The 23,615-nt window shown below is 33.9% G+C and overlaps 1 protein-coding gene and 1 pseudogene across 1 annotated transcript; one reads left to right on the top strand and one right to left on the bottom strand.

The window, feature by feature from the left end:
- Positions 1 to 1,960: 1,960 nt before the first annotated feature.
- On the bottom strand, positions 1,961 to 5,504 carry LOC125677161 (integrin beta-like protein A). The gene is made up of 5 exons (XM_056159757.1): positions 5,375 to 5,504; positions 4,798 to 5,042; positions 4,565 to 4,705; positions 3,822 to 3,957; positions 1,961 to 2,146 (listed from the first exon to the last, which is right to left on the bottom strand). Exons 1-5 carry the CDS (start codon positions 5,489 to 5,491, stop codon positions 1,964 to 1,966), a joined length of 822 nt encoding a protein of 273 aa, XP_056015732.1. The 5' UTR covers positions 5,492 to 5,504; the 3' UTR covers positions 1,961 to 1,963.
- Positions 5,505 to 15,469: 9,965 nt separating this feature from the next.
- On the top strand, positions 15,470 to 23,098 carry LOC125676779 (allene oxide synthase-lipoxygenase protein-like; annotated as a pseudogene).
- Positions 23,099 to 23,615: the final 517 nt, after the last annotated feature.

Genomic DNA, 23,615 nt, shown 5'->3' with positions numbered 1-23,615 from the left:
CCAAGCCTGTTTATAATATGACATACAAATGACTGCCCCTGAATACTACAACCAGGCATATAGTAAATATTAAAAGTTAAAATCCATAATAGGACTTGAAGATAATCATTGCAGATTCAATCTCCAGTGTTCTCTCATAACAGTTCACATTATGATAAATAGAATGATTAACAAATTATTCAACCCTAAAATATTCACCACAAATTGCAGCAATGATTTATTCCTATGTATAATCTATACATACATGGTTCTAATCTCCTATATATACACACATAGAAGATATATATATGATTGTTTCATGAAAAAATAACATAATATATTTTTTAAAAACTTTCTTACTTTTCAGTCGGTGTGATTTATACGTCTTCCCGGTGTAATCCTGGTTAAGATAAGAATTACATCTCTGACAATCCCATCAGGCTGTGCTGTAGGGCACATCTTGTAAAACGAAATCCCACAAACTCCACCACGGGGTACATTGCTTCAACAACATTGTACTAGGTCTGACTGCATAATATATGTATAATATATCAAAACATACACACCGACATCACCCAGGTGTCAGTTTTCCGGAACTCCATCCTATTTAATTGATAATCATGAATCCGGGGGACCATTGCTTTTCTGATTTCAAACTGAAAGAAACCGATAATAAACCTTTTAGAAAGTTTTAATGTTAAGATTTTTGGATTTGGATTTTTTTAATTGAATATGAAGTAGATTTTAGTGGGTACCGATAATACGCCATTTAGAAAGTTTTAATGACAAGCTTTTTGGATTTGGATTTTTGAATATGCAGAATGCAGAAGGTTATATAGTAAATGGATACTACTACGAGAGAGAGAGAGAGAGAGAGAGAGAGAGAGAGAGAGAGAGAGCCTTCCCGTTTGTTACTGCAATGAAGTAGAATCACTGTGTGCACGTTAGGGGTATAAGGAAATCTGTAACTTTGATGTAACTGTGCCATTTATAAGTACATTAGTATCTTATTTGTTTATATTATATCTATATATATCAGTCATGTGTTCTGCAAAGTTTTATTGTATCGACGGTGACTTTTAATTTTGAGTTCTGAAGTTCTATTTCATTGAAGAGACGTGCAAATGCAAGTAAAACTTTTCAAAAAGGCACGGCTACTTTTTTATATAAATAATTTCTTATACAGATAATTGTTATGATAAAAAATGTACATATATGCCATAAATTGCCCGTTTAATCAATTAAAAGGCGCGGTAGTTACCGTATGTAACATTGAACTCGTCCAAGTCCTCGATGTACGCCCACCCCCCTAAATCTGGCACTGATACAAGATCCAGAAGGCGTCCATGCATATACAGAAAAGGGACAGATTAACGTGAAGAGTGTACAGCAGCAAAGGTCCAAATTATATTTGGCATATTAATGGAAATGACAACTTGAAACCATTTGGTATAGCAATTCATGAGTGTATTGGCAGTTTTTCGCGCCACGTCATATGGCTGAAAGCTGGAAAATCAAACAAGAGTCCGAGGGTAATTGTTAATTGCTTGCTAAGATACTATGAAGTTAATGAAAATCTTTGAAACTGAGCTGAGCTAAACACAGATGGAAGAGGATGAATGAGCTGGACGTGATATACAGTATTTCATTCTCCTTCACTTCGTTCGTCCGAATATGAATTAATCAAATGCTGATTACCAAAAATATTTCCCTAAAATAGCTCTAGCAGGTTTATTGATATTTCGGATTTAAAACGTTTCGGTTGGGCGTCGCTGGGAGGACATTGTTTGTCGAGTTACGCGTCTGGTGCATCAGGATTGGTACCGTGTGGGTTTTACATGATCATAATGCATTTAGAAGCGAAATAATTTAACTAAAAGAGTTTTCAAACATTAGGGTAACGGTAAATTAGCCCGAGTTAAATCTGTCCATGAAAGGTGAAAATAACGAGCAGTAATGCATACATTTGAAATGCGTTAAGCATTTATTTATCATTTTTATCCTTACTACCAAATACCTGTAATACAACGGTTGAGATGGGAGTGCTAGGAGTATACACATTGGTTCCAATAGTAATAGTCGACTTAGGAAAATCCTCTAATGTTAATGCCACAGCGAATGTTCCATCGGTTGTGTGGTTCGAGGGGAATGATATCGTACAGGTTCTCTGATAAAATACAATACTATTAGATTACAAAAGCAAAGCAAGATGGATCATCAATGGTTATCTGTATAGATAATTTAGTATTTTATAGAGATTTTTTAAAAGAAATTCTCTATGAATATATTCTAGTTTACACGTACACAAGCAAATGCTTTTCATATTCTTTACAACCAGGGTAAGTTTTTGCAATCAATTTAAGGGATCTTTATTCATTCGAAGTCCACATTATATTCATGTTACGTTCTAAAGAATATTGTGTCTCCCCTATTTTATCATGTGATTTGTATTCGGCATAGCATACCTATGTACTGCCTCTCCGAGCAATAAATCAGATCAATTTACGTTTCAAGAACAGTCTCATATATGACAAAATGTAATTATAACGAACAGTTATCAATCCCCTAAATCCTTTCAAGAATGTAAACTTTAGAATACAGCAGACATGGATCTCTGACAACACTAGAGGAGGAACCAGGTGCCTAGGAGAAGTAAACTCCCCTGTTGACCTGTCAAAGTCGATCAGGTAAACGGGGTGATCTTTAATCAAATTCAGTATGTAAAAACTGTCTAGCAATTGATATAGAACACTCTATGTATCATCTATTTGTAAGTAGGGTAATTATAATGACCACATAAATTCCACATGCTGACATTAAATGGGACTGTTGATACCTCCGTAACAGCAACTAGTTTGACTGTAGCCTGTCTTAGTTTAAAATTGATCATACACTGAACATGCTCTTGCGAATCGAACCAGCCGAGACACAAACATCGCATGCAAGAGATAATGAGATAGTTTAATATAAACATGGGAAGTTAACGACCAAAAGACTGAAATCAAATCGATTATCCTCGTGTAGTCGCTTGTTTTCTATCAACATATTTTACCAGTAAACTATCTAAATCGGAAGCAGATTTAAAAACATTATCCCCTGACTTTGATTTCGAGTTCACTGGGATTTGTTAAATCGAAATATGAATGTAAGTCAATATTGTTAATAGATTATATGTCTTCCATGTATTTAATGTCGAGTTGAAAGCCACTTCAAATGTTTCTTCTGAAAAAGAAACTTTTGAATAGGATGTGTCTCATAAGAATGCAAAAAGCATGAGGTCAGCTACTAAAGCAACACAAAGTATGTCCATGGGTAGTCCAACAGACCATTAAAAGAGCTGATATCTAAACACTATTTTCAAAGATATGTTGGTATCTTTTTAAAATCAACTATACAGTACTTGTGTGAAGAATCAGAATGGAGTTTAACAACCTATTTTTTTGACAACTGGTCATTACATATAAAAACCTCCTATTTATTTTTTTTTATTGAAAAAAGCTGCTGTCCATGATGCAGAAAAGCCTAATATGTAATTTATCGCGAGGAATGGTGGTGTAGAGTGTTAAAAAATAATACCCTTTTTACCGCTGATTTTGAAATGTGTTGTGATTTATTTAAAATTTACTGAGAGAATTACGTTCGAGTTGTACCACCTTTCGCACATGTTCCACAAGTTTCTTCTTCACAAAAGGTAATGTCAAGATGTTTAAGTAGGTTCGTAGATTGTGTAATTGTTTTGTGAACAATACACTATTGTCTCCATAACAAGTATATACATGTAGGTATATCCTAGCTAACTCAAACGTTCTGATATTAGTTTCATATAAATAAATATTCCTCACACTATCGATTATGGCAGAGGGCAGTGCGTTGCATATGGAAACACACTCTGATCCAGTAGACCAGCGACATCTAACGTCATCACTGTCAGCGTCGACAACTGGGATTATAATTTCATTCTGGCATCCATACTGGGCTCTAATTAAAGAAATGGCTTTTTTCAAGATAATACAATCGGTGTACAAAAAACTAATATGTACATCTATAATATGAGTGTTCAGACAACATGTAAGTCGATATATATATTTTTTTCCATTCACAAAATAGTTTTAAGACAATGATGATTGTTATTTTAGCTTATTTGTTGTCTTGATAAAAATTTTAAGTGTCTGATATATATGTTATATATTGCAAAATATGAGCATTAAACAATAAGTAAAATGTTGTATTTATTCTTGTGAAGATGGATTAAATAATGTACACAAGAGGCAATTTTTCCATAATATGTTCATCCAAATAATATTTCATTCTCCCAACGTTTGTTTCCCCTATGGTAGATTTGTAAATTACCAAACATAAAATTCTTCCATAAATGATAATTATTTTTCATTATGATTAAGGCTTTACCACTTGGTATTCGATACATTTAGGAGAATTGCGTAACTTCCTTTAAGGCGATCTTTTAACATCCAAGGTCAAAACACAATTAAAAACCATGTAACATGTAAATAGTTGGCATGCTTCTGCAATTTGAGATATGTACCGGAAAGTTTGCGGAGTTTTCTAAGTTATGTCATGTACATACGTATACAAAGGTTTCCCTGTAGTTACTGGACTCGTGTTAGGTTGTTGAGTATCACTGCGTTCTTCCAAGTAAACGACTGTTCCGATGGACCAGCTGCCCGCAGTCCCATAATCTAGAGCTACCCAATCACCTCCAGTAAACCTGAGTATTAATTCAAAAATACCTTTCTTTATAGCTCAAATTAAGGGGCAACGCTAAACAAATTCTAGATTCATTAATACACATGCACTTACTCAACCTTGTACGGTCCTGTCCCTGGGAATGTGTGAGTAAATGTTCGTTCTCCTTGTTCCCAATTTTCCAGTGTACTTGCCCCTGTACAAATGTAATTAACATTTGCAATGTTTACTGTCGGGTTACACCCCATCGTACATGTCCAGTAAGAAGAACTCATTCCAGTGACAAGTTGTCCAACAAGTGAAGGGTTACATCCGGGACCTTGTCCAAAGGCCCATCCTAGTTTGAAAGAAAATTGTACCTAGGAGAAATAAATTGAGAAGTTTACTGCAATGCAAGGAAAATATTCACTACATGATTATCATCATCACCATTGTTATCATTATCATCACCATTGTCATCATCATCATCATCAATTGCCATCTAACTCTAGTATTTCACAATGGACACGGAACGAATTATAATATATATCAGCTTCAAGCTAAAAAAGACCGAACGTAGGTAAAACTATGATTATTTGTAAGCATCCATTTCTCAATGTAGAAATGGCGTCTGTAATTTTCGAACATAATTTTCTTCTTTTCCAATAAGTATCAATTGCGAAAAACAAAGAGAAAATGTTATAAATTAAACCTCATTTCCATTTCCTGTAGATTTCCAGCTTATGGTTCCTCCTCTAAAATGGCTGCCATCTATTAAATATGTCAAACAGCTATAAATATATATTGATAATATCCAAACAAATTTCATTTTCGTTGATGATGTTTTGAAGAAGAGCATGTACTAAGATTAGCTCAAGAAGTTCGCAAAGCTTCTTTTATACGAACACGTAACAAGGAAGTACTGAAGCATTTGCAAAGACAATCGATTGAATGAAAGGTATCTGTGACCAAATTGGAGGTGTGTCATTCGTGTAAGTATTTTGGTGACTGTGATACAAACGAAAACATTGATATATACATATCAGTAACCTAGAGATATTGGCTCGGTGCTTATTGAAAAATGGACAGTTTAGACAACTATACAATTATTTATGAAAACATTTGAGAGAAACAAAAACATTTTATTTCTATCACATCTAATTCAAATTTCCAATCCTTTCACATGTAACAATTAATTTAATCATCACAATATAAGTTAACTCTACCATATAAACATTAAGATCATGCGGCCGTCCATTCTTTCCCAAACCATGAAAATCTTACTACATAAATAGTGATTTTACAATACTTTCTACTTTATACATATTTAATATCATATCCTTGATATATATTTAACCATATCCTTGACACTCAGGGCAGTACTAGTACGAACTCCTGCTCTGATAATATATATATATATATATATATATATATATATATATATATATATGAGCGTAATTAAACTTATACTTGAAAAATGCTTGTCAAATATTGCCAAATTTTGGGGTATTTTTCGCAGACAATGATCAATTATAACATTATCGGAATAGTTTTTATCTTTCCCAGGCACAATCATCGTCGCAAACCACGGGTTGTTATTTCATTCCATGTTTCGTCAACTTAACTCACACCAAATAGCAGCAAACAATTCTCTTCTTTCACTAAGGCGAAAGTATTGTTTACCCAACATTATCATATTTACTCTAAATGTATAATACAGGGGTTAATTCAAGATCACAATATGATATCAACATCACCGTAGCTCATACAATATATAAAAAGGACATACTATCGAAGGAATATGAAAACTACCATTTCATCAGAAATCGCAATGTAGATTTACACACCTCTGGTGTGTCCAGGGGTCCGTGTTTACCCAACTATCTATTTTGTATCGTATTGGGGGGGGGGGGTGAGATTGATCACTGTTCGTTATCTCCACCTTTCACATAAACTACTTAGTAGTAAAGTACAACAGAATATTTTGACATTTTGTCATATAATAATTCAACTGAACATTTCTAGTTGCAATTACAGATATTTGGTATAGAGTGTTTGCTGGGTGATCAGAGGAGTGTGGATCAAACCCTGATACAACCATGGCTACAGCTAAATAGGCAATTATTACACTCAGCATTTAGAAGTTAGATACTCGGATCTTTTGACTATGACCTGATGAGGAGGCCCCGCGTAACAGTAGGAGTCCGCACTACTACTGCCCCGAGAGCCAAACCGGTCTAAAAAAAATTCCAGTCCATATACCGTCGATGTCTCAATATGATTAAAAATTATCGAGGGAGTAAAACAAACAAAAGATATGTTATTCTTATTTGCCATTGCGGTTTTTAGAATGTTTTATAAACATTTTCATACTTCTTTTTTTTTTGCAGTTAAAATAATATAAAATCATGCAATTAATTAAGTAAATTATGAAACAATTGACTAGGATATTAATTTTTTTTGAAAACTGAAATGCCATCTCGAAACCGTTTGTTGTTTGAACGAGAACTTGGAGTATAATTTGGAATACAAAATTGCCAAATTAGAATATATAAATTCCCCAAAAGCTTTCCAACCGGTTATCCGGCATGACATCATGTTTCAATGCATTTGTCGGGTGCACTTTCCTTTTTGTGAAAAGGATTTAAAGGTTACTATGAGATTGAACATAACATAGGTACCCTCCTTTGTCTTTGTAATACGATCCATCGAACGATTTGTTTGAATATCCCAATAAGCAAGCTATTTTTAATCTAGGATGTGTACTTAACTAGTTTCACAATTAGGATATTTATCGATTATTCTACATGCTATGATAAAAACACCTCTTTACACTCTAGCACATGCAATCATTCTATATACCGGATGTGGCTTTTTCGAGCCTATAGATTGGCACACATTGATCAGTTTTATTCACACTTGCATTATTTCTTTATTCCAATATTTTATCATTAAAATTCTCATAGAATGATTTTTATCTAATTTCTGAATTCATAATTGCTGTTTTATTCTATCTTTTTTTTTCTACTAGTATCATATGGGATTTTTCGTATGATAAATGATAAGGCAGGAGAAGGGCCCTATTAAAAGAGTTTCAGGACAAATGACATATTAGAAGAAAAACCTTCATTTAGTTTTGGAAAACAGGTACCATATGTTAGGTTACGTAGCATTCATTTCAAAATTAAAGATTATATTTCCCTCACGCATAGCTCTGATCCTTGGACGAATTTGGGTCCAGTTATTTTCGCACTCTAGTCTTCCTTTTACCTCCTACAAGTTTATTGTTACTTCGAATTTCCAAAATTTCGGCTTGAGCAGTAATGAAGAGATATTATTTGTCGAAATGCGCATGTGGTGCATGAAAATTGGTACTGTATTAGTTTTACATTATGACCCCTGGGTCGAGGCCTCTGCTGGTGGACTGTTAGTCCCCGATGGTATCTACAGCCCAGTAGCTAAGTACTTCGTCACTAGCTTGAAGAAAGGTTTTACATCAATAACCTTTATTGAAATATACAATGTATAGAGAAGATATGATTAAGACATATTAAAAACCAATGCAATATAACCCAGAAGTTGAACTCTATGATGAATAACTTTTAGTAATGTACATATTTTTTGGGCAAAATCCTTTTTTTTTGTTGGTGCAATTTAAATTAATGAAAATGTTGGTGTTTTGATAATTATGAGGCTTCTTCTTTCCCTCCTAAGTCTAAGAGGTTGGAAATGTATGAAATCAAATCGCCGCTTACAAATGTAAGTTGACATCATATAAGATGGAAGTTGTATAGGCATAATGTATCCTAAAATACTTAATCATGACATTAATCATGACATTAATACAAAAGTTCCAGCTGATACACGTGTGCAGAAAATGTATGTTTAAGAAATAGACAAAAATCTCACGTTTTACTAAAAAATGGGGTTGGGCAGTTGGATTTCTCCCCAGTTTGGTATATTAAGACCAATTATTATTAAGTTATTGCATTTAAGAAAAGTACACTGACTATATATTTTGGTAAATTTTATTCAAAACCGATGTTGTATAGATTTTCTCCGTAACCATCTTTATCCCCGGGAAATCGTTACACAGTAGCTCCCTGGATACATGGCTACATAGTAGATCTTTCTCACATAAATGTGGTTATATAGTAGGATTTCTTTCCCTTTAAAGCCAGATGACACCCCTCCCCATGAAAACGTAATAGATAGTAGATTTTCCCCTTTTTTCACCCCGGCTACGTTTACGGCGAACCATCCCCATACTAATTCTTTTTATTCTGAAATTTATCCTTTTTTTGCTATTCATTTCTTTTATGTCCTCAATGGAAAGTTAATTTCCGAATTCCTGTGATTGGGATTTTTTGGGAATATATATTATTCAACAAACATCATTTCATTCAGTCAAATGCTATATAAAACAATCATACATTTTAGAATGTAAAATCAGAATATTTCGTGCTTGTAAACAACACCCATTTAGGCAAATCAGGTTTTAGAGTCAAACAGATAAATATCTATTGTACGAGGAATCATAATTGTCTCGCCACTTGCCTTTCCTACAGATAGTGGAGTAAATCTATACTCCTGATTCCAAATTGCCTCTACTACGGAATCGACTCACTCTCTTGCTAGACATCATTCCTAACACCCCGTGAGGAGAAAGTTGAATTTTTGAATTAAATTAGAGGTTTTTTAGGGGAAACATTCCCCAACTGTTCCCAGGTCATTGGTAGATTAACAGATGAGAACATCTTATCGATATAATAGTAAATATTCCAGGCGGGGCAACTCCCATACATATTCGTTTACAAAATTTCTCCACAAATGAATTTATTTTGAATTTGACAGATGGACAACGTCATCATATTTTATTCCCATACAAAACTTATTCTGGAAAGAAATGATTTTTAGCACGCAATACTAAAACTTCGTTTAGCTCACCTGGGGCGCGTTTTACAAAAGAATTTACGACTTACGACAAACTTTACATACTGGATTTTTCAACTTTATTGTAAATAATTCACTCCGAATGCAAAATATTTTTGAAAGAAAATATTGAAAATTTAGCCTCAGAAAAGTTTTAATCATTCATTTAAAGTAATAACTGTACAATGCAATTTCAGACTTGCGACTTTGTCGTAAATTGTTTTGTAAAACGGGCCTCTGATCTGTAAGCTCAAGTAAGCTTTTCTGATCCCCTACTGTCCGTCGTCTGTCCGTCTGTAACCTGTCCCCATTCCCGACTTCTTCTTCAGAACCACTGGGTCAATTTCAACCAAACATGGCACTAAGCAACCTTTGGTAAAGGGAATTCAAGTATGTTTAAATGAAGGAGCATGCCTTTCTAGAAGTAGATATATTAACGAAATAGTGAAAATACATTGACGACTTTTGACAAACTCCTCCAGAACGCTATTCTTAAATGTTTCAAACTCATTTCTAGAATGCCACTGGAAATCCTAAAAATATTCATCAAGGTGAATATAAGAAATTCATTAATTTTCTGTTTAATCTTTCCGGCTAAAATTCTTTTATAGTTAAAATACCTTTAGCATTTACAAATTCAAGATTTTTCTTTTTTCTAAATGAAATTAAACTTATCTATAGAAAGACCACAAATTATTTAACAAAATAATTTTGTGAACAAGGTAGCAGGGTTCAAGATGGGAGGGGATAAAATGGTCACATAGAGTTAATGTTTATGATGCTTAAAATATACTATTTGGCCCTTTTGATGTAATTTTGTTTCTAAATGAAAACTGAATAAATAAAAAGACGAGGTGATCAAGGTGCTGCCTACTAGAGTAATACTTTGCTGGTAGGGGGTGTCTGGAATTTCGTGTTTTGATCTGACAAAATGGATTGATATATTGAAGGATGAATGGTTTTCTAAAAAGGTTACTGCAGTCTACCAAATATTTCAATTGTAAAGGCTTTGGGGATTATGCAAATATAAAACTTTCAGATAGGTCCATGCATGGGTTCAGGTGACTTTCAAGGACTGAGGTCCTCATGTTAATTTAAGATATCGATAGATTTAAGACTGCAGAATATCGTTGAACATAAAGATTTATTCTGATACATTGTAAATGGGCTTACTCTTTGTTTCCCACAAAATGCATTTCATGAATTTAATTCTTTTTATATAATTTCGTACCAAAACCAAAAACGTGACGAGTAACCCTGCAATAAGGGAAGGTCTACTATATAGTAGCAATTTCGTAGGGGAAACTACTATATAGCCATTTTTCTGGGAGGGGGGGGGGGCTACTTTGCTGAAAAGTTACTACATATATACAACATCAGTTCTAAAACTACAAAGCATTAGTGTAAGTGTTTAATATATTCTTAGTGATTGATACAATTTTGAGTTGACTCTAGGTTGATCATTTTTCACTAGTATTTCATGTTTGCTTTTTTTTATATTGTATATTCGTTTCCTCTAATTAACTGTTTTGTTTACGAATTTGGTTGTGTTTATTTGAGTAACCCTAGCGATTCAGAACTTCTTACGAGTATTGGTAATTACAGTGCCATACTTCATTACACGGGTCAGTTTAAAATCGTACGTAATTTGATCGTGAGTGGACGCAGATTTACGACTACAAAAAAGTTATTCGCTTTAGAAGTTGTGGATTTTTTATGTAATTCTTGGACCTTGAACAGTGATGCTATTGGGACTATAACCGATTCTGTGCTTGATAAAAAGTGCCAAAGTATGGGGTGGGCGTTACATCTAACTCTAGATCATACTGTTGGACTTTTCCATTGAGCAATCAATTACTAATTGACACAGGAGCAAATGAAATACGATCCGCAAATGATAAACGTGCGAGATCCCACGATATTTCATTTGGAACAATTGCGGTGCCCATTCCCAAGTCAACGCTTGGTGAAATTATGACAAGATAACAATCATTGTTGAAAAGTTTAGTGTCTGAGGTAAATTAAGCAAATCTCATACCCTAATTACCCCCAAACGGAAAAGTATATGTAACAAATAATATTAATACAGTTTTTCGGAATAGAAATCATCGGACAATGAAGAGACATGGGAGGTTCGGAGGACGCTGTTACAGGACCAAGCGGATGTTCACAAGGAGCTGGATGACAGGAGGAATATTACGATCTTATCAGTCAAACACAACACTTTTATGAGCAAGATGGACAATGTTCTGATGATCGTGCGATATTTTATCTTTGGAGGGTGGTCTTTAAAATTCTTCTACGTTTGGTATCGTCCTTGTGATGAACCAGGTAGTATATCAAGTGACCCAGATCCATGTTATGCTGTCAGAATTTAATCTGAACATCAGTAGTGTATTGTTGTCGGAAATAAAAAGAGAGATGATGTTGTGATGATACATGAATAAATCGTGCGATATTTTTTTTTTGGGGGGGGGGTCTTTAAAATGAAGCTTAAATTCTTCTACGTTTGTTATCGTCCTTGTGCTGAACCAGGTAGTATATGAAGTGACCCAGATCCGTGTTATGCTGTCAGAATTTAATCTGAACATCAGCAGTGTGCTTTTGTTAGATTTTGTAAAAAATATATTCGTGCCACACCGTGATTTTCCTTCCTTATTGTTCACCTGAATATTAAGAATGTCATTCAGGTTTGATAACTTCTCATCATTCAATGAACACATTGGTAATAAAAATTCAATATAACACGAAGTAAAGCAGGTTAAAGAGGGAATCTACAATATGTGTAATTGATTACACTGACATAAAACATGTGTGTATAGAGAACCTAATTTCCACTTGTAGATACATTATAGTAGTTGTACATGTGCGATTGTTTGGTATTTATAAGACCACAAAATAATTACAAATTTTCATTCAGATATTAATTAAATTGAATTTATGAGTGATAATTAAAATCAAGCCAATCAGAGAATTGTTATCATTTTAAAATGCATAGCATTGAGCAGATATCAATAATAATGATGATAATAATATTGATAATAATTAATCGTGTTGTTGCAGCAATACTAATATATTTATATCACTATTACATATTATTGCAATAACTTACTCAGAAAATCGAAGTCTTATTTCTATTGACACAATCCAAAATTGGTTTTAATTGTGTGCAGAATAGAAAAGGGAAGTTAGCGAAAAGTGGTATTTCTGATATAAATCCTACAGACGAATACAAAGTTAAGAGTAGGACCAGATCTCTGAAAACACTAGAAGAAATGAGTATCCCCTGTCGATTATGACTACGGATTTCCATATCAAGATATATGGCTCAGGGTGGGTGTGACTGGTCAACAGAATGCTTATTCTCCCTAGATACCTGGTCCGTGTTTGTCCAAGTCTCTATTATGAATTCCTTAAAGAATCACTATTCGATATCTTCACCTTTCATTTTGCCTTGCTTGATTTGATGCTATTAAGTTGAGAAATATTATGTGATTTCAATTGTACTTGTTTGAACTTTTGTAGAACTCACGCGTATTCTATGTTATTTCTCATATTAGCTATGGCACAATATGTCTGAAATACGTTCCTATTGCCCCTTCACAGCAGTTACTATTTCTGTTTGAAGAAAAGAGAGAGACTTGGTACATGTCAAACATTCACTAAATCCCGCATTTTTTATCTGTAAAGGGTTTTGTGAAACCTTGGAATCCAGTATAGGTGCGATGATGCATTAATTCGTCACATTGAAAATACGGATGTATATTTAATTACTGTTATAAAATTTAGGAATTCATTTTAAAATTGAGGATCATCTCCCTCACGCCTAGCTCTTATCCTTAGACGATTTGACTCCACTTTTTGGCACACTGTTTCCCCCTATAATAGCTCTAAAACTTCATAATCGGTTGAGCATCACTGAAGAGACATTGTTTATCGAAATGCGCATCTGGTGCATCAAAATTGGTACCGTATAAGTTTTACATTATGACCCTTGGATCAAGGCCTCTGCTTTGGTATGCTAGTCCCCGATGGTCTCTACATCCCAATAGCTAAGTACTTCGTTACTTGATCGAAAATGCGGATGTATATTTAATTGCTATTATAAAATTTAGAAATTCATTTCAAAATTAAGGATTATCTCCCTCACGCCTAGCTCTTATCCTTAGACGAATTTGCCTCCACTGTTTTGGCACACTGTTTTTCTCTATAATAGTTCTAAAACTTCATTGCTATTTCGAATTTCAAACATTTCGGTTGAGCATCACTGAAGAAACATTATTTGTCGAAATGCGCATCTGGTGCATCAAAATTGGAATCGTATAAGTTTTACATTATGACCCCTGGGTCGAGGCCTCAGCTGGTGCACTGCTAGTCTCCGAGTGTCTCTACATCCCAGTAGCTAAGTACTTCGTTACTAGTTTGAAAATACGGATGTATATTTAATTGCTGTTTTACAATGTAGAAATTCATTTCAAGATTAAGGATTATCTCCCTCATGCATAACTCTTCTTTAGACGAATTTGACTACACTGCTTTGGCACACTGTTTTTCCCTATAATAGTTCTAAAACTTCATAGTTATTTCGGATTTCAAACATTTCGGTTGAGCATCACTGAAGAGACAGTGTTTGTCGAAATGCGCATCTTGTGCATCAAAATTGGTACCGTATAAGTTTTACATTATGACCCCTGGGTCAAGGCCTCTGCTTTGGTATGTTAGTCCCCGAGGGTCTCTACATCCCAGTAGTTAAGTACTTCGTTACTAGCTTGAAAGTACGGATGTATATTTAATTGCTGTTATAAAATGTAGAAATTCATTTCAAAATTAAGGATTATCTCCCTCACGCCTACCTCTTATCCTTAGACGAATTTCACTCCACTGTTTTGGCACACTGTTATTCCCTATAATAGCTCTAAAATTTCATTGCTATTTCGAATTTCAAACATTTCGGTTGAGCATTACTGAAGAGACATTATTTGTCGAAATGCGCATCTGGTGCATCAAAATTGGTACCGTATAAGTTTTACATTATGACACTTGGGTCAAGGCCTCTGCTTTGGTATGTTAGTCCCCGAGGGTCTCTACATCCCAGTAGCTAAGTACTTCGTTACTAGCTTGAAAATACGGATGTACATTTAATTGCTGTTTTAAAATATAGAAATTCATTTCAAAATTAAGGATTATCTCCCTCACGCATAGCTCCTCTTTAGACGAATTTGACTACACTACTTTGGCACAATGTTTTCCCTATAATAGCTCTAAAACTTCATTACTATTTCGGATTTCAAACATTTCGGATGAGCATCACTGAAGAGACAATATTTGTTGAAATGCTCATCTGGTGCATCACAATTGGTACCGTATAAGTTTTACATTAACTCGAATGTTAAATATATTGGAGTTTTAAGAATTTAGTCTTGGTAACGGGAGCTCGGAGTTTAAGTTGGATTAACAATTTACCATATAATAATGTTGTCTACGTATGTCAAATCCCATTCTCTGTATTTTAAATATTTAAAACCCAGAGAATATTCCCATGTAACTTACCCACCGATTATCCAAAATACCATTATAGTTTTTCTGCAGTTTGCTAAATGTTCTATTCTTGTAAAAAAGGGTACTACCCTTTGTAATACAATCCATCGAACGATTCTTGTGTATGTCGGAATTCCATCGAGCTATTGATATTCTACAATGCATATGTGAATATTTTCACAATTAGCATGCCTATCAACTATTCAGATAATGCACATAGTATGAACAGAATTTACTTTAAACTCTATTTATCACACCTAATTATTCTATATATAGTTTTTTTTCGGGGCTATTCATTTTCATACACGATTCAGGTTTGTTCACACTCGCAGTAGAAATGGGTAACACACAACCACCATCGCTACCACAACAAGATCAATAATCAACACTTAGGGGAAATACGATTTCTTTATGAAAGATTATACCAACGCCGATATGCGCCAGTTTTGCTCGCGTGGAAGTTTTCTTAACTGAAAAAAAATAAGTTCACTATATGTACATTCTGTGTTAAAGCTACATCAATTAGTTTCGAGTTCTAAATCATCTAAAAATATTTACTCTCTATGAAGAAATAGCTATAATATTCGAACCTTTCAAATATGATCATTTAAAAAAATTACAAAACAATCGCAAATTTATTATTGACAAAAAGGTACCTCATCTTATATTTACGTAGAACATGTCTATCCAGTTTTAACTAATGTAAAACTTATACGGTACCAATTTTGATGCACCAGATGCGCATTTCGACAAATAATGTCTCTTCAGTGATGTTCAACCGAAATGTTTGAAATCCGAAATAACTATGAAGTTTTAGAACTAAATGTAGCCAAAAACAGCGTGCCAAAAAAGTGGAGCCAAATTCGTCCAAGGATAAGAGCTATGCATGAGAGAGAGAATCCTTAATTTTGAAATGAATTTCTAAATTTTATAACAGCAATTAAATATACATCCATATTTTCAAGCTAGTAACGAAGTACTTAGCTACTGGGCTGTAGAGACCCTCGGGGACTAACAGCTTGGCAAAGATTAAATGGAGTAACACGGGATCTTATCAGAAGAGCGACGGAAATCCCTGAACAGTATATATATATATATATATATATATATATATATATATATATATATATATTATAGGAGTTATGAGATTCACCACTTTTCCCTTTTCGTTATTTTCACCTTTCATATTGAAGTACTGAAGTTGGCTTTCATTTGTTGGATTGCATTTGAAAAAAACCCAAACATTTAACAGATTCCTTCCTTTCGTGGACACGATTGAGGAAAACCATCCTTATCTCAGTGACAACAAACTGTCTAGTCATATTCAGAATGGCACACTGTTTGTCGTGGATCTGGAGGAAGTTGCATTCAATGAACCAAATGTAAGAGTATTAGTTTTTGTTCTCTAAATGCCACTATACCAATTAAATAGTAATACGTTATATTAAACACCATTCTGCTAAGCATTTAGGTGAGATCAGGTTTCAGGGGGTACCGGTAAATTCATGAGTTTACCTATCATGCAACAATAACTTTACAAGGGTAACATGACTTATATACATGTAGTGCTTTTGAATTTACATGCACTGTGTATCTTTAACAAACTCAATACATGAAGAGTTTTATGCAAAAAGAATAGCCCTTAAGATTAATAAAACTGGCCAGAAAATCAAATATCGCAGACGCAGTCATAGCCTCAACTCGACTCATAATGGGTATTGTGTTTCAGTCTGGTTTTTAAAATGGTGAACACATGATCGCTTACTTTTTTTTCCCAATAACGACGGTGCATTTCGATGTCTATTGCATTATTTCTCCTCCAATTTCGAAGAAGTTATGAAATATATACCTGTTCTGCCCAGTATAAGATGAATTGCCGGCAGATTTATACCTTTACAGTTGGTATTAAGATATCGAACGTGGTAAAATGTGAAATTATCATGGTATTTCAAACACTAAATCGGATTTAAGTCGCAGGTTATACCAAAGTCATAGGCATTTGATAACACCCATGTCATTTTTTTTAATAGCACCCTTCATTTACAAATAAGTTAGCCTTTTTTGTGCAAATCGAGGTAATTCAATAGAAGATTTTATTAGAATCTCAATGGCGCAAGTCTTGTTGATTTATGCAAATTCATAAAATTTCCGTTTTGACATTGTGAGAATTACAATGTTTAATTAAATGAAACAATTTAAACTGAATTATATGTGATGTATCAGACAAACTATCGATGACATGTAAGATGTTCAATGAAATTTGGTAAAAAAAAAAAAAAAAATACGGGATTTACTAAGCATGTAAAATCTTGTAAACAAAAAGTACTGTTTTTATGGATAGTTCTAATTGTATACTCTCCACAGAATACTCACCGAGTCTTTGGTTGATTTGGAAAGTCTACAACAGTGCCAATTTTCAATCAAAATTATCAAATGACATCGGGCTAAAATATATTGGGAATTTCCTGGATACGGGCGTGAATCATCTAGTTAAACTTTCACCATAGATGCCAGCGACAATACTTTCTTTTAAAATGTGCATAGAGAATTTTTAATTCTTAATGTGTCATGAGTAACATTATGTTCAATTTTCGTATAGTTTTCTCATAGACATGTTCTTAATAGATGAAAATGCTTTCCGTTCTTGCTCAAAATATCGTTTTTGTTTCAGTTGTTGGCTCCTGTTTGCCTTGCTTGTGATATATCGCAATATGCTGATGCCAGTAGCAATACGTACAGACCCGCGAAATCCTGAAAACAAGGAGGTGAACATTTCATAATAACCTTATAATTTACCAAAGTGTGGAAGAATTTGCTGAACGTAATTAAGATATCCGTTGGTAGGCCGTTCTTTACACACTGTTTTTCACCACAGATAACTCCGTTTACCTGATTAAGATATAGTATTCACGGCGGATGTGACCGGTCAACAAGGGGTGCTTACTCCTCTTAGGCACCTGCTCCCAACTCTGGTATATCCAGGGGGCCGTATTTCAATACCCCTAAATTTATATTTTATAAGAATAATTGGATTAATCATTGCTTGTTATCTCTATTTTTTATGTACGAATTCAGCGCTTTTCATAATTTTTAACATATATATGGTACATTGGAAATTGAAAGAAGAATAGCAACTGTAGTTCAATTTTTCAATAAATGTTTTTGAGTTCATGTATATTATTTTATAGGTCGCCACCCCTCCTCAACTTCTACCCGACAATCCAGAGCATCTGCGGAATTAGGTGAAAGCTAAAATGTGGTTCAACATGTTAGATGCGCAATACCACGAATCTGTTACCCACCTAGGTAAGTATGATAGGTCGACATAGGATGCTTACTTCTCCTAGGCACATGATTCCACTTCTGATGTGTCCAGGGGTCCGTGTTTGCCCAACTATTTATTTTGCATTGCTTGTAGGAATTGTGAGATTCATCACTTGTTCGTTATATTCACCTTTCATGTATAATCTTCATATTCCAAGTGTATTCAGGCATACTGATATTAAATGTAATATTCACGATAGAAGTTCAAAGTATTGTAGTTTTGTAAGATAGTCCTGGAATTTAGAGGAACTATTATGAAACAATGAAATTATTACAATGTCATCACTTGTTTTCAGGCTTCACACATGTATTGATGGATGGTGTAAGCGTGTGTGTATATAGGAATCTATCCGAAAGGCATCCCATTTACAAATTAATGCTTCCCCACTTTCATTATATTTATTTCATCAATCAGTAAGTAATGTTATTACATATATAACGATATCTGATTAAGATATGCTACACAACACACACTTACATTCACATTTATGTAAGATAAGATATTTACTTTGTTTTATAGGGTTGCTGCGAAGGATTTGGTTGAACCCCGCGGTTACGTTGACAGAGACATGTATTTTGGTCAAAAGAATATGATTAAATTGATATCAAAACAGTAAATAAATCATCACCTGATATAATTCCACTCCATTTCATTTCGTACCCATAGTGTTCTTTATTTTGACACAGTTACAATCTATTAATTAGATTGACGTTTCTTTAATCTTTACAAATATAGAAAAACACCATTAATCAAACCAAGCTCGAATAATTGTATCCAAAATCATTATCAACCAACTTAATTATCATAATTGGTAAAACCTCAGTTGAAAAATATTATTAAAGTTTATGAAAGAAACCGTTACTTGGGATAGTTTGTAGGAAACTCGTGCAGAGATAAATCCTTATATTCAAGATATACTTTTGTATGAAGGTTTAGATGCATTACATGGGTAATTATGTATGCAAGATAATTATCCTAGTAGAAAACAGTATCCATAATTGTAATATCAATGGATTCTGAGGATAAACTATTCCTCCGTCAATAAAAAGTACACATCAGCATCGTATTCATTTCATTCAAAAAATACCTTATCCGCAATAGGCAGGCTACTGACTAACAAGTTGATGTTGCAGGAGTTTAAACGGTCTCGTTTACAGTTAGCTCTACGTAAATAATTAGGTTAACTGCAGTTTGACGTGTTTCATGCCGATTGTTAGAACGGTACTGCTATATTGATTCTGACTACAGATTACTCCGCTTACTTGATCAAGACATAGGGCTCAAGACGGGTGTGAACGGATTACAGAGGATGACTACTCCTCCTGGATACCTGATCCCACCTCTGGTATATCCAGTGGTCCGTGTTTGCCAAACTCTCTATTCTGTATTGCTTAGAGCACTTAAGATATTGATCGCTGTTCGTTATTTTGCCTTTCACTAATGCATTATGTTCTATATCTGATTTCATCACAAACAAATCTCCATTAACATGTTCGTACTGATAGATTAGGATTGGAAAGTCGAAGAATCGAACTCATCATACGTAACAGTAAATTGGAAAATAAATCACCACCTTTTTATCGTTTTAGCAATGAAAACTGGAAGTTCAAGGAGCAAGGGTGTATTATTCAAAACTTTTTCAGCAGAGGCGTACAGGTAATTCATGTTATAACGCATCACATAAAACTTCAGTAACTTTAAAAGTTACGCCAATGAAATGGTGGATGAATTAAAAGTAGATTAATATTTAGAAATTTGTTTAATACATAGTAATCATTGATATAGTAGCTTGTACTTTAATACTATTATTGAATAATCACATGCTACAGCTGTACACATTGATGTTAAGACAAATATAAAGGTACACATCTACTTACAGGAACTTTAGATTTCCCCCCCGAATTGGAACAAAAATAAATAGGGTATATTAAATGAATGCGAAACGTGTATCTACTCACTTGCATTATCTTGCACTATAACTGTAAAGTAAGAGTATTTGTACATGTACCATGAACTGTTCAATTATAGTGATATAAAACCCAATCTGAAGAGACTTATGTGTGTAAAACTTATACGATACCAATTTTGATGCACCAGTATCATTTGGTAAGTTCACGATATTCTAGAAACCGGTTTCGTCGGTATGAATTATTTAATCATATATAATATATACTGTGGAATCAGTAGAATTCGTGGTGGCTCAATTTTCGTGGAATTCGTCGGTACCCCTCATCCACGAATTTACATTCTCAACGAAGAAAGAAAACTATACATCTCAGAATTGTCTTTCTTACAAATATATAAATCCACGGAATTACGTCCCCACGAACCTCTAAAACTTCCGCAATCCACGAAAATTGCCCCTCCCCCCGAATTTAAATGATTCTACAGTAAATACAAAAACAGCGGTTGTAGAAATATCAATTAAAATCATTTCAAACAACAGCCTTCGATTACCTGATCAAAATGTTAGGCTCAAGGCGAGTGTGACCGGTCAACAGGGGATCCCTACTTCTCCAAGACACATTATCTCACTTTCAGGGGTCCTTGTTTGCCCAAATCTCTATTTGTCTTGCTTATCACTGTTCGTCATCTTCACCTTTCATACTTTTTTCCCAAAATCCGAGTGCTGACAACGTGTCTGTGATATTACAGTTCATTGACTGTACACTGAAAGGTGAAGATAGCGAATAGTTTATTACATTGTTATTATATTAAATTGTTTGTTAAACTCATATAAAAGTATTTCACTAAATAAACACGGATTTACCATTTGGAATTCGGGCTGTCCATTTAAAATTGCGGGCATATTTGGCAGATATGTGTAACGATTTGATTGGGTTTTGTTTTTCAAAGATGTTAATGAGTGATTCTTTTTTTTTTTTCGTTCTTAATCTGAATGATGAGATCAATCACTGTTCGTTATTTTTAATATTTTTATGCAACAGGATTTACCAGGATATTATTTCAAGGATGATGCAACTAACCCACACGGGGCAATAACAAACTACGTCTACGAATACGTTACTCATTACTATAGCGGTGTGTTGTTATAATATCTTTTTAGGATAGTATTGTTATATGTAGAATGAAAAATAATAAACCCCGAGTACAAGATTATAAATAATCATTGAAAATAAAGGATGTATATTCTATCATATAAGTTAGATAAAGCACTGGGGGACATATCAGACTGTATTTGTATATGTACGTTATGTATAGGTGATGAGGAGATAAATCAAGATCCAGAGATTCAAGCTTTTCGAGCTCAACTAATAGCACCTCGATCAATGTTAGGAGATGAGGCAGCTGGCTGTGGCATGAAGGTACGAATAATGATACATGCAGATAGATGTGTCTGGTTAATCTGATGTTTAGTAAGATTATTCCTTAGGTTACATCAAATTTAACATTCTAGCATAAATTGAGGGTAGATATCTTTAATAGAAGTACTGTACGTATTGGATTCATTTGTTTAAAAAATTAAATATCAACTCATAAAAAAATAAAAGCAGTGTTTGTGGTTTCTTGATGCCTGTTGCAATGTATTTTGAATATACATATGTATGCAACTTTCTCGTTAGGGAGTGCCTGAGTTTGACTGTGTTGAAAACCTCGTCACTGTCTTGACCAATTTCATCTACATCTGTAGCGTGGAACATTCAGCGACCAATTTCCCACAGTATGATCAGTACGGCTTCCCACCCAATATGCCTGCGATTTTAAATGGACAGCCCGAATTCCAAATGGTAAATCCGTGTTTATTTAGTGAAATACTTTTATATAGGTTAAACAAACACTTTAATATAATAACAATGCAATAAAAACTTTAAGGAAATTCAACTTTTCTACAAAATATACAATGTGAAATTAAAAAGACAAACTTTTGGTTTACTTAAAGGGTGAAAATGAACTGAATGCAGCAATGCCTACTGCAAGGGAATTTTTCTCGACAATCAAAATTATGATGGTGTTGACTTTAGTATTGACAAACAAATTGGGGAAATACGAATCTCGCTACTGGAATGCAATGGACGCTGATGGAAAACGTATTGTACGAAAGCATGTTCAATGCTTTTATGAGTTATGAGATTGATCACTGTTCGTTATATTCACCTTTCATCCATTGAAGTTAAAGGATTTTAAATGCATGTAGCATAGTTTTAATTGATGTAGTAAGGGAGGCTTGCCGAAAGAGTAACGTTTTTATCATATTGTTGCATACAATGTATAAATCTGGTTGTAAGATGAACACATTTTATCTTTTAGTAATATTGTTTTGTTTTCTTTATATATCTAGATTTCAGCGATCACTTGATGACATCACAACCAAAATTAATGAACGAAACACGACAATCCAGAACACTGCTGGTAACATTAGAGGTTATCCTTATGAGTGGCTTCTCCCGAAGAGAGTGTTGAACTCCATCAGTATATGAACTTTTTTTTAGGCTGTTGTTTAGTACATGTATGTACATACTTCATCTTGAAAAACAATTGGTCTGTCGTGAACTACATATAATTAGTTTGTTTTCACGCATAAAACATTTCAATTGACGGTATCGTGGATTATGTACATGAAATACACATTGGCAATGAAGAAATCAAGTAGTAATATACGCTAAAACGATATTCCCTTCTAAGATATAGTCAATCAAATGTATATTTTCATTATATGAAATTGCATTGACCCTGCAATATGTATCGGTTTCAATTATATCCTTCATGTGATTAGAACGATTACATTTCTGTATAAAATGCAATAAAGATAGGAGGAAATATATTTATATTACAATCACAACTCGTCTTTTCATAGTGTCTGTTTTAATGTTTGCTGTGAGTATTTTGCACATATTGTGTCGATGTATTGCATATTAATCATCTGTCTTACTGACCTTTATAAAACTTCTAATGAGAGATTATATATCCGCAAGATATATATATATTGTAAATGAAATTATGAGATCCATGTTGAAATCATCAAGATATAGATATGCACGTTCATATAACGCATAATAAATGCACATGTTTAAACCCAAAGAGTGAACATCTATAGATGATATCCGATCCTGTGTCGATGGATATGAAATTTATTTTACGAGTAAGACAGTATTCTTTTTCATATTTTACGAGTGCGAAACCACCGGGTGCAATCCCA

The sequence above is a fragment of the Ostrea edulis genome, chromosome 3 (assembly GCF_947568905.1).
Source record: "Ostrea edulis chromosome 3, xbOstEdul1.1, whole genome shotgun sequence".
In the NCBI taxonomy this organism is placed as follows: Eukaryota; Metazoa; Mollusca; class Bivalvia; order Ostreida; family Ostreidae; genus Ostrea; species Ostrea edulis.
This window is presented reverse-complemented; position numbering and strand designations above follow the sequence as displayed.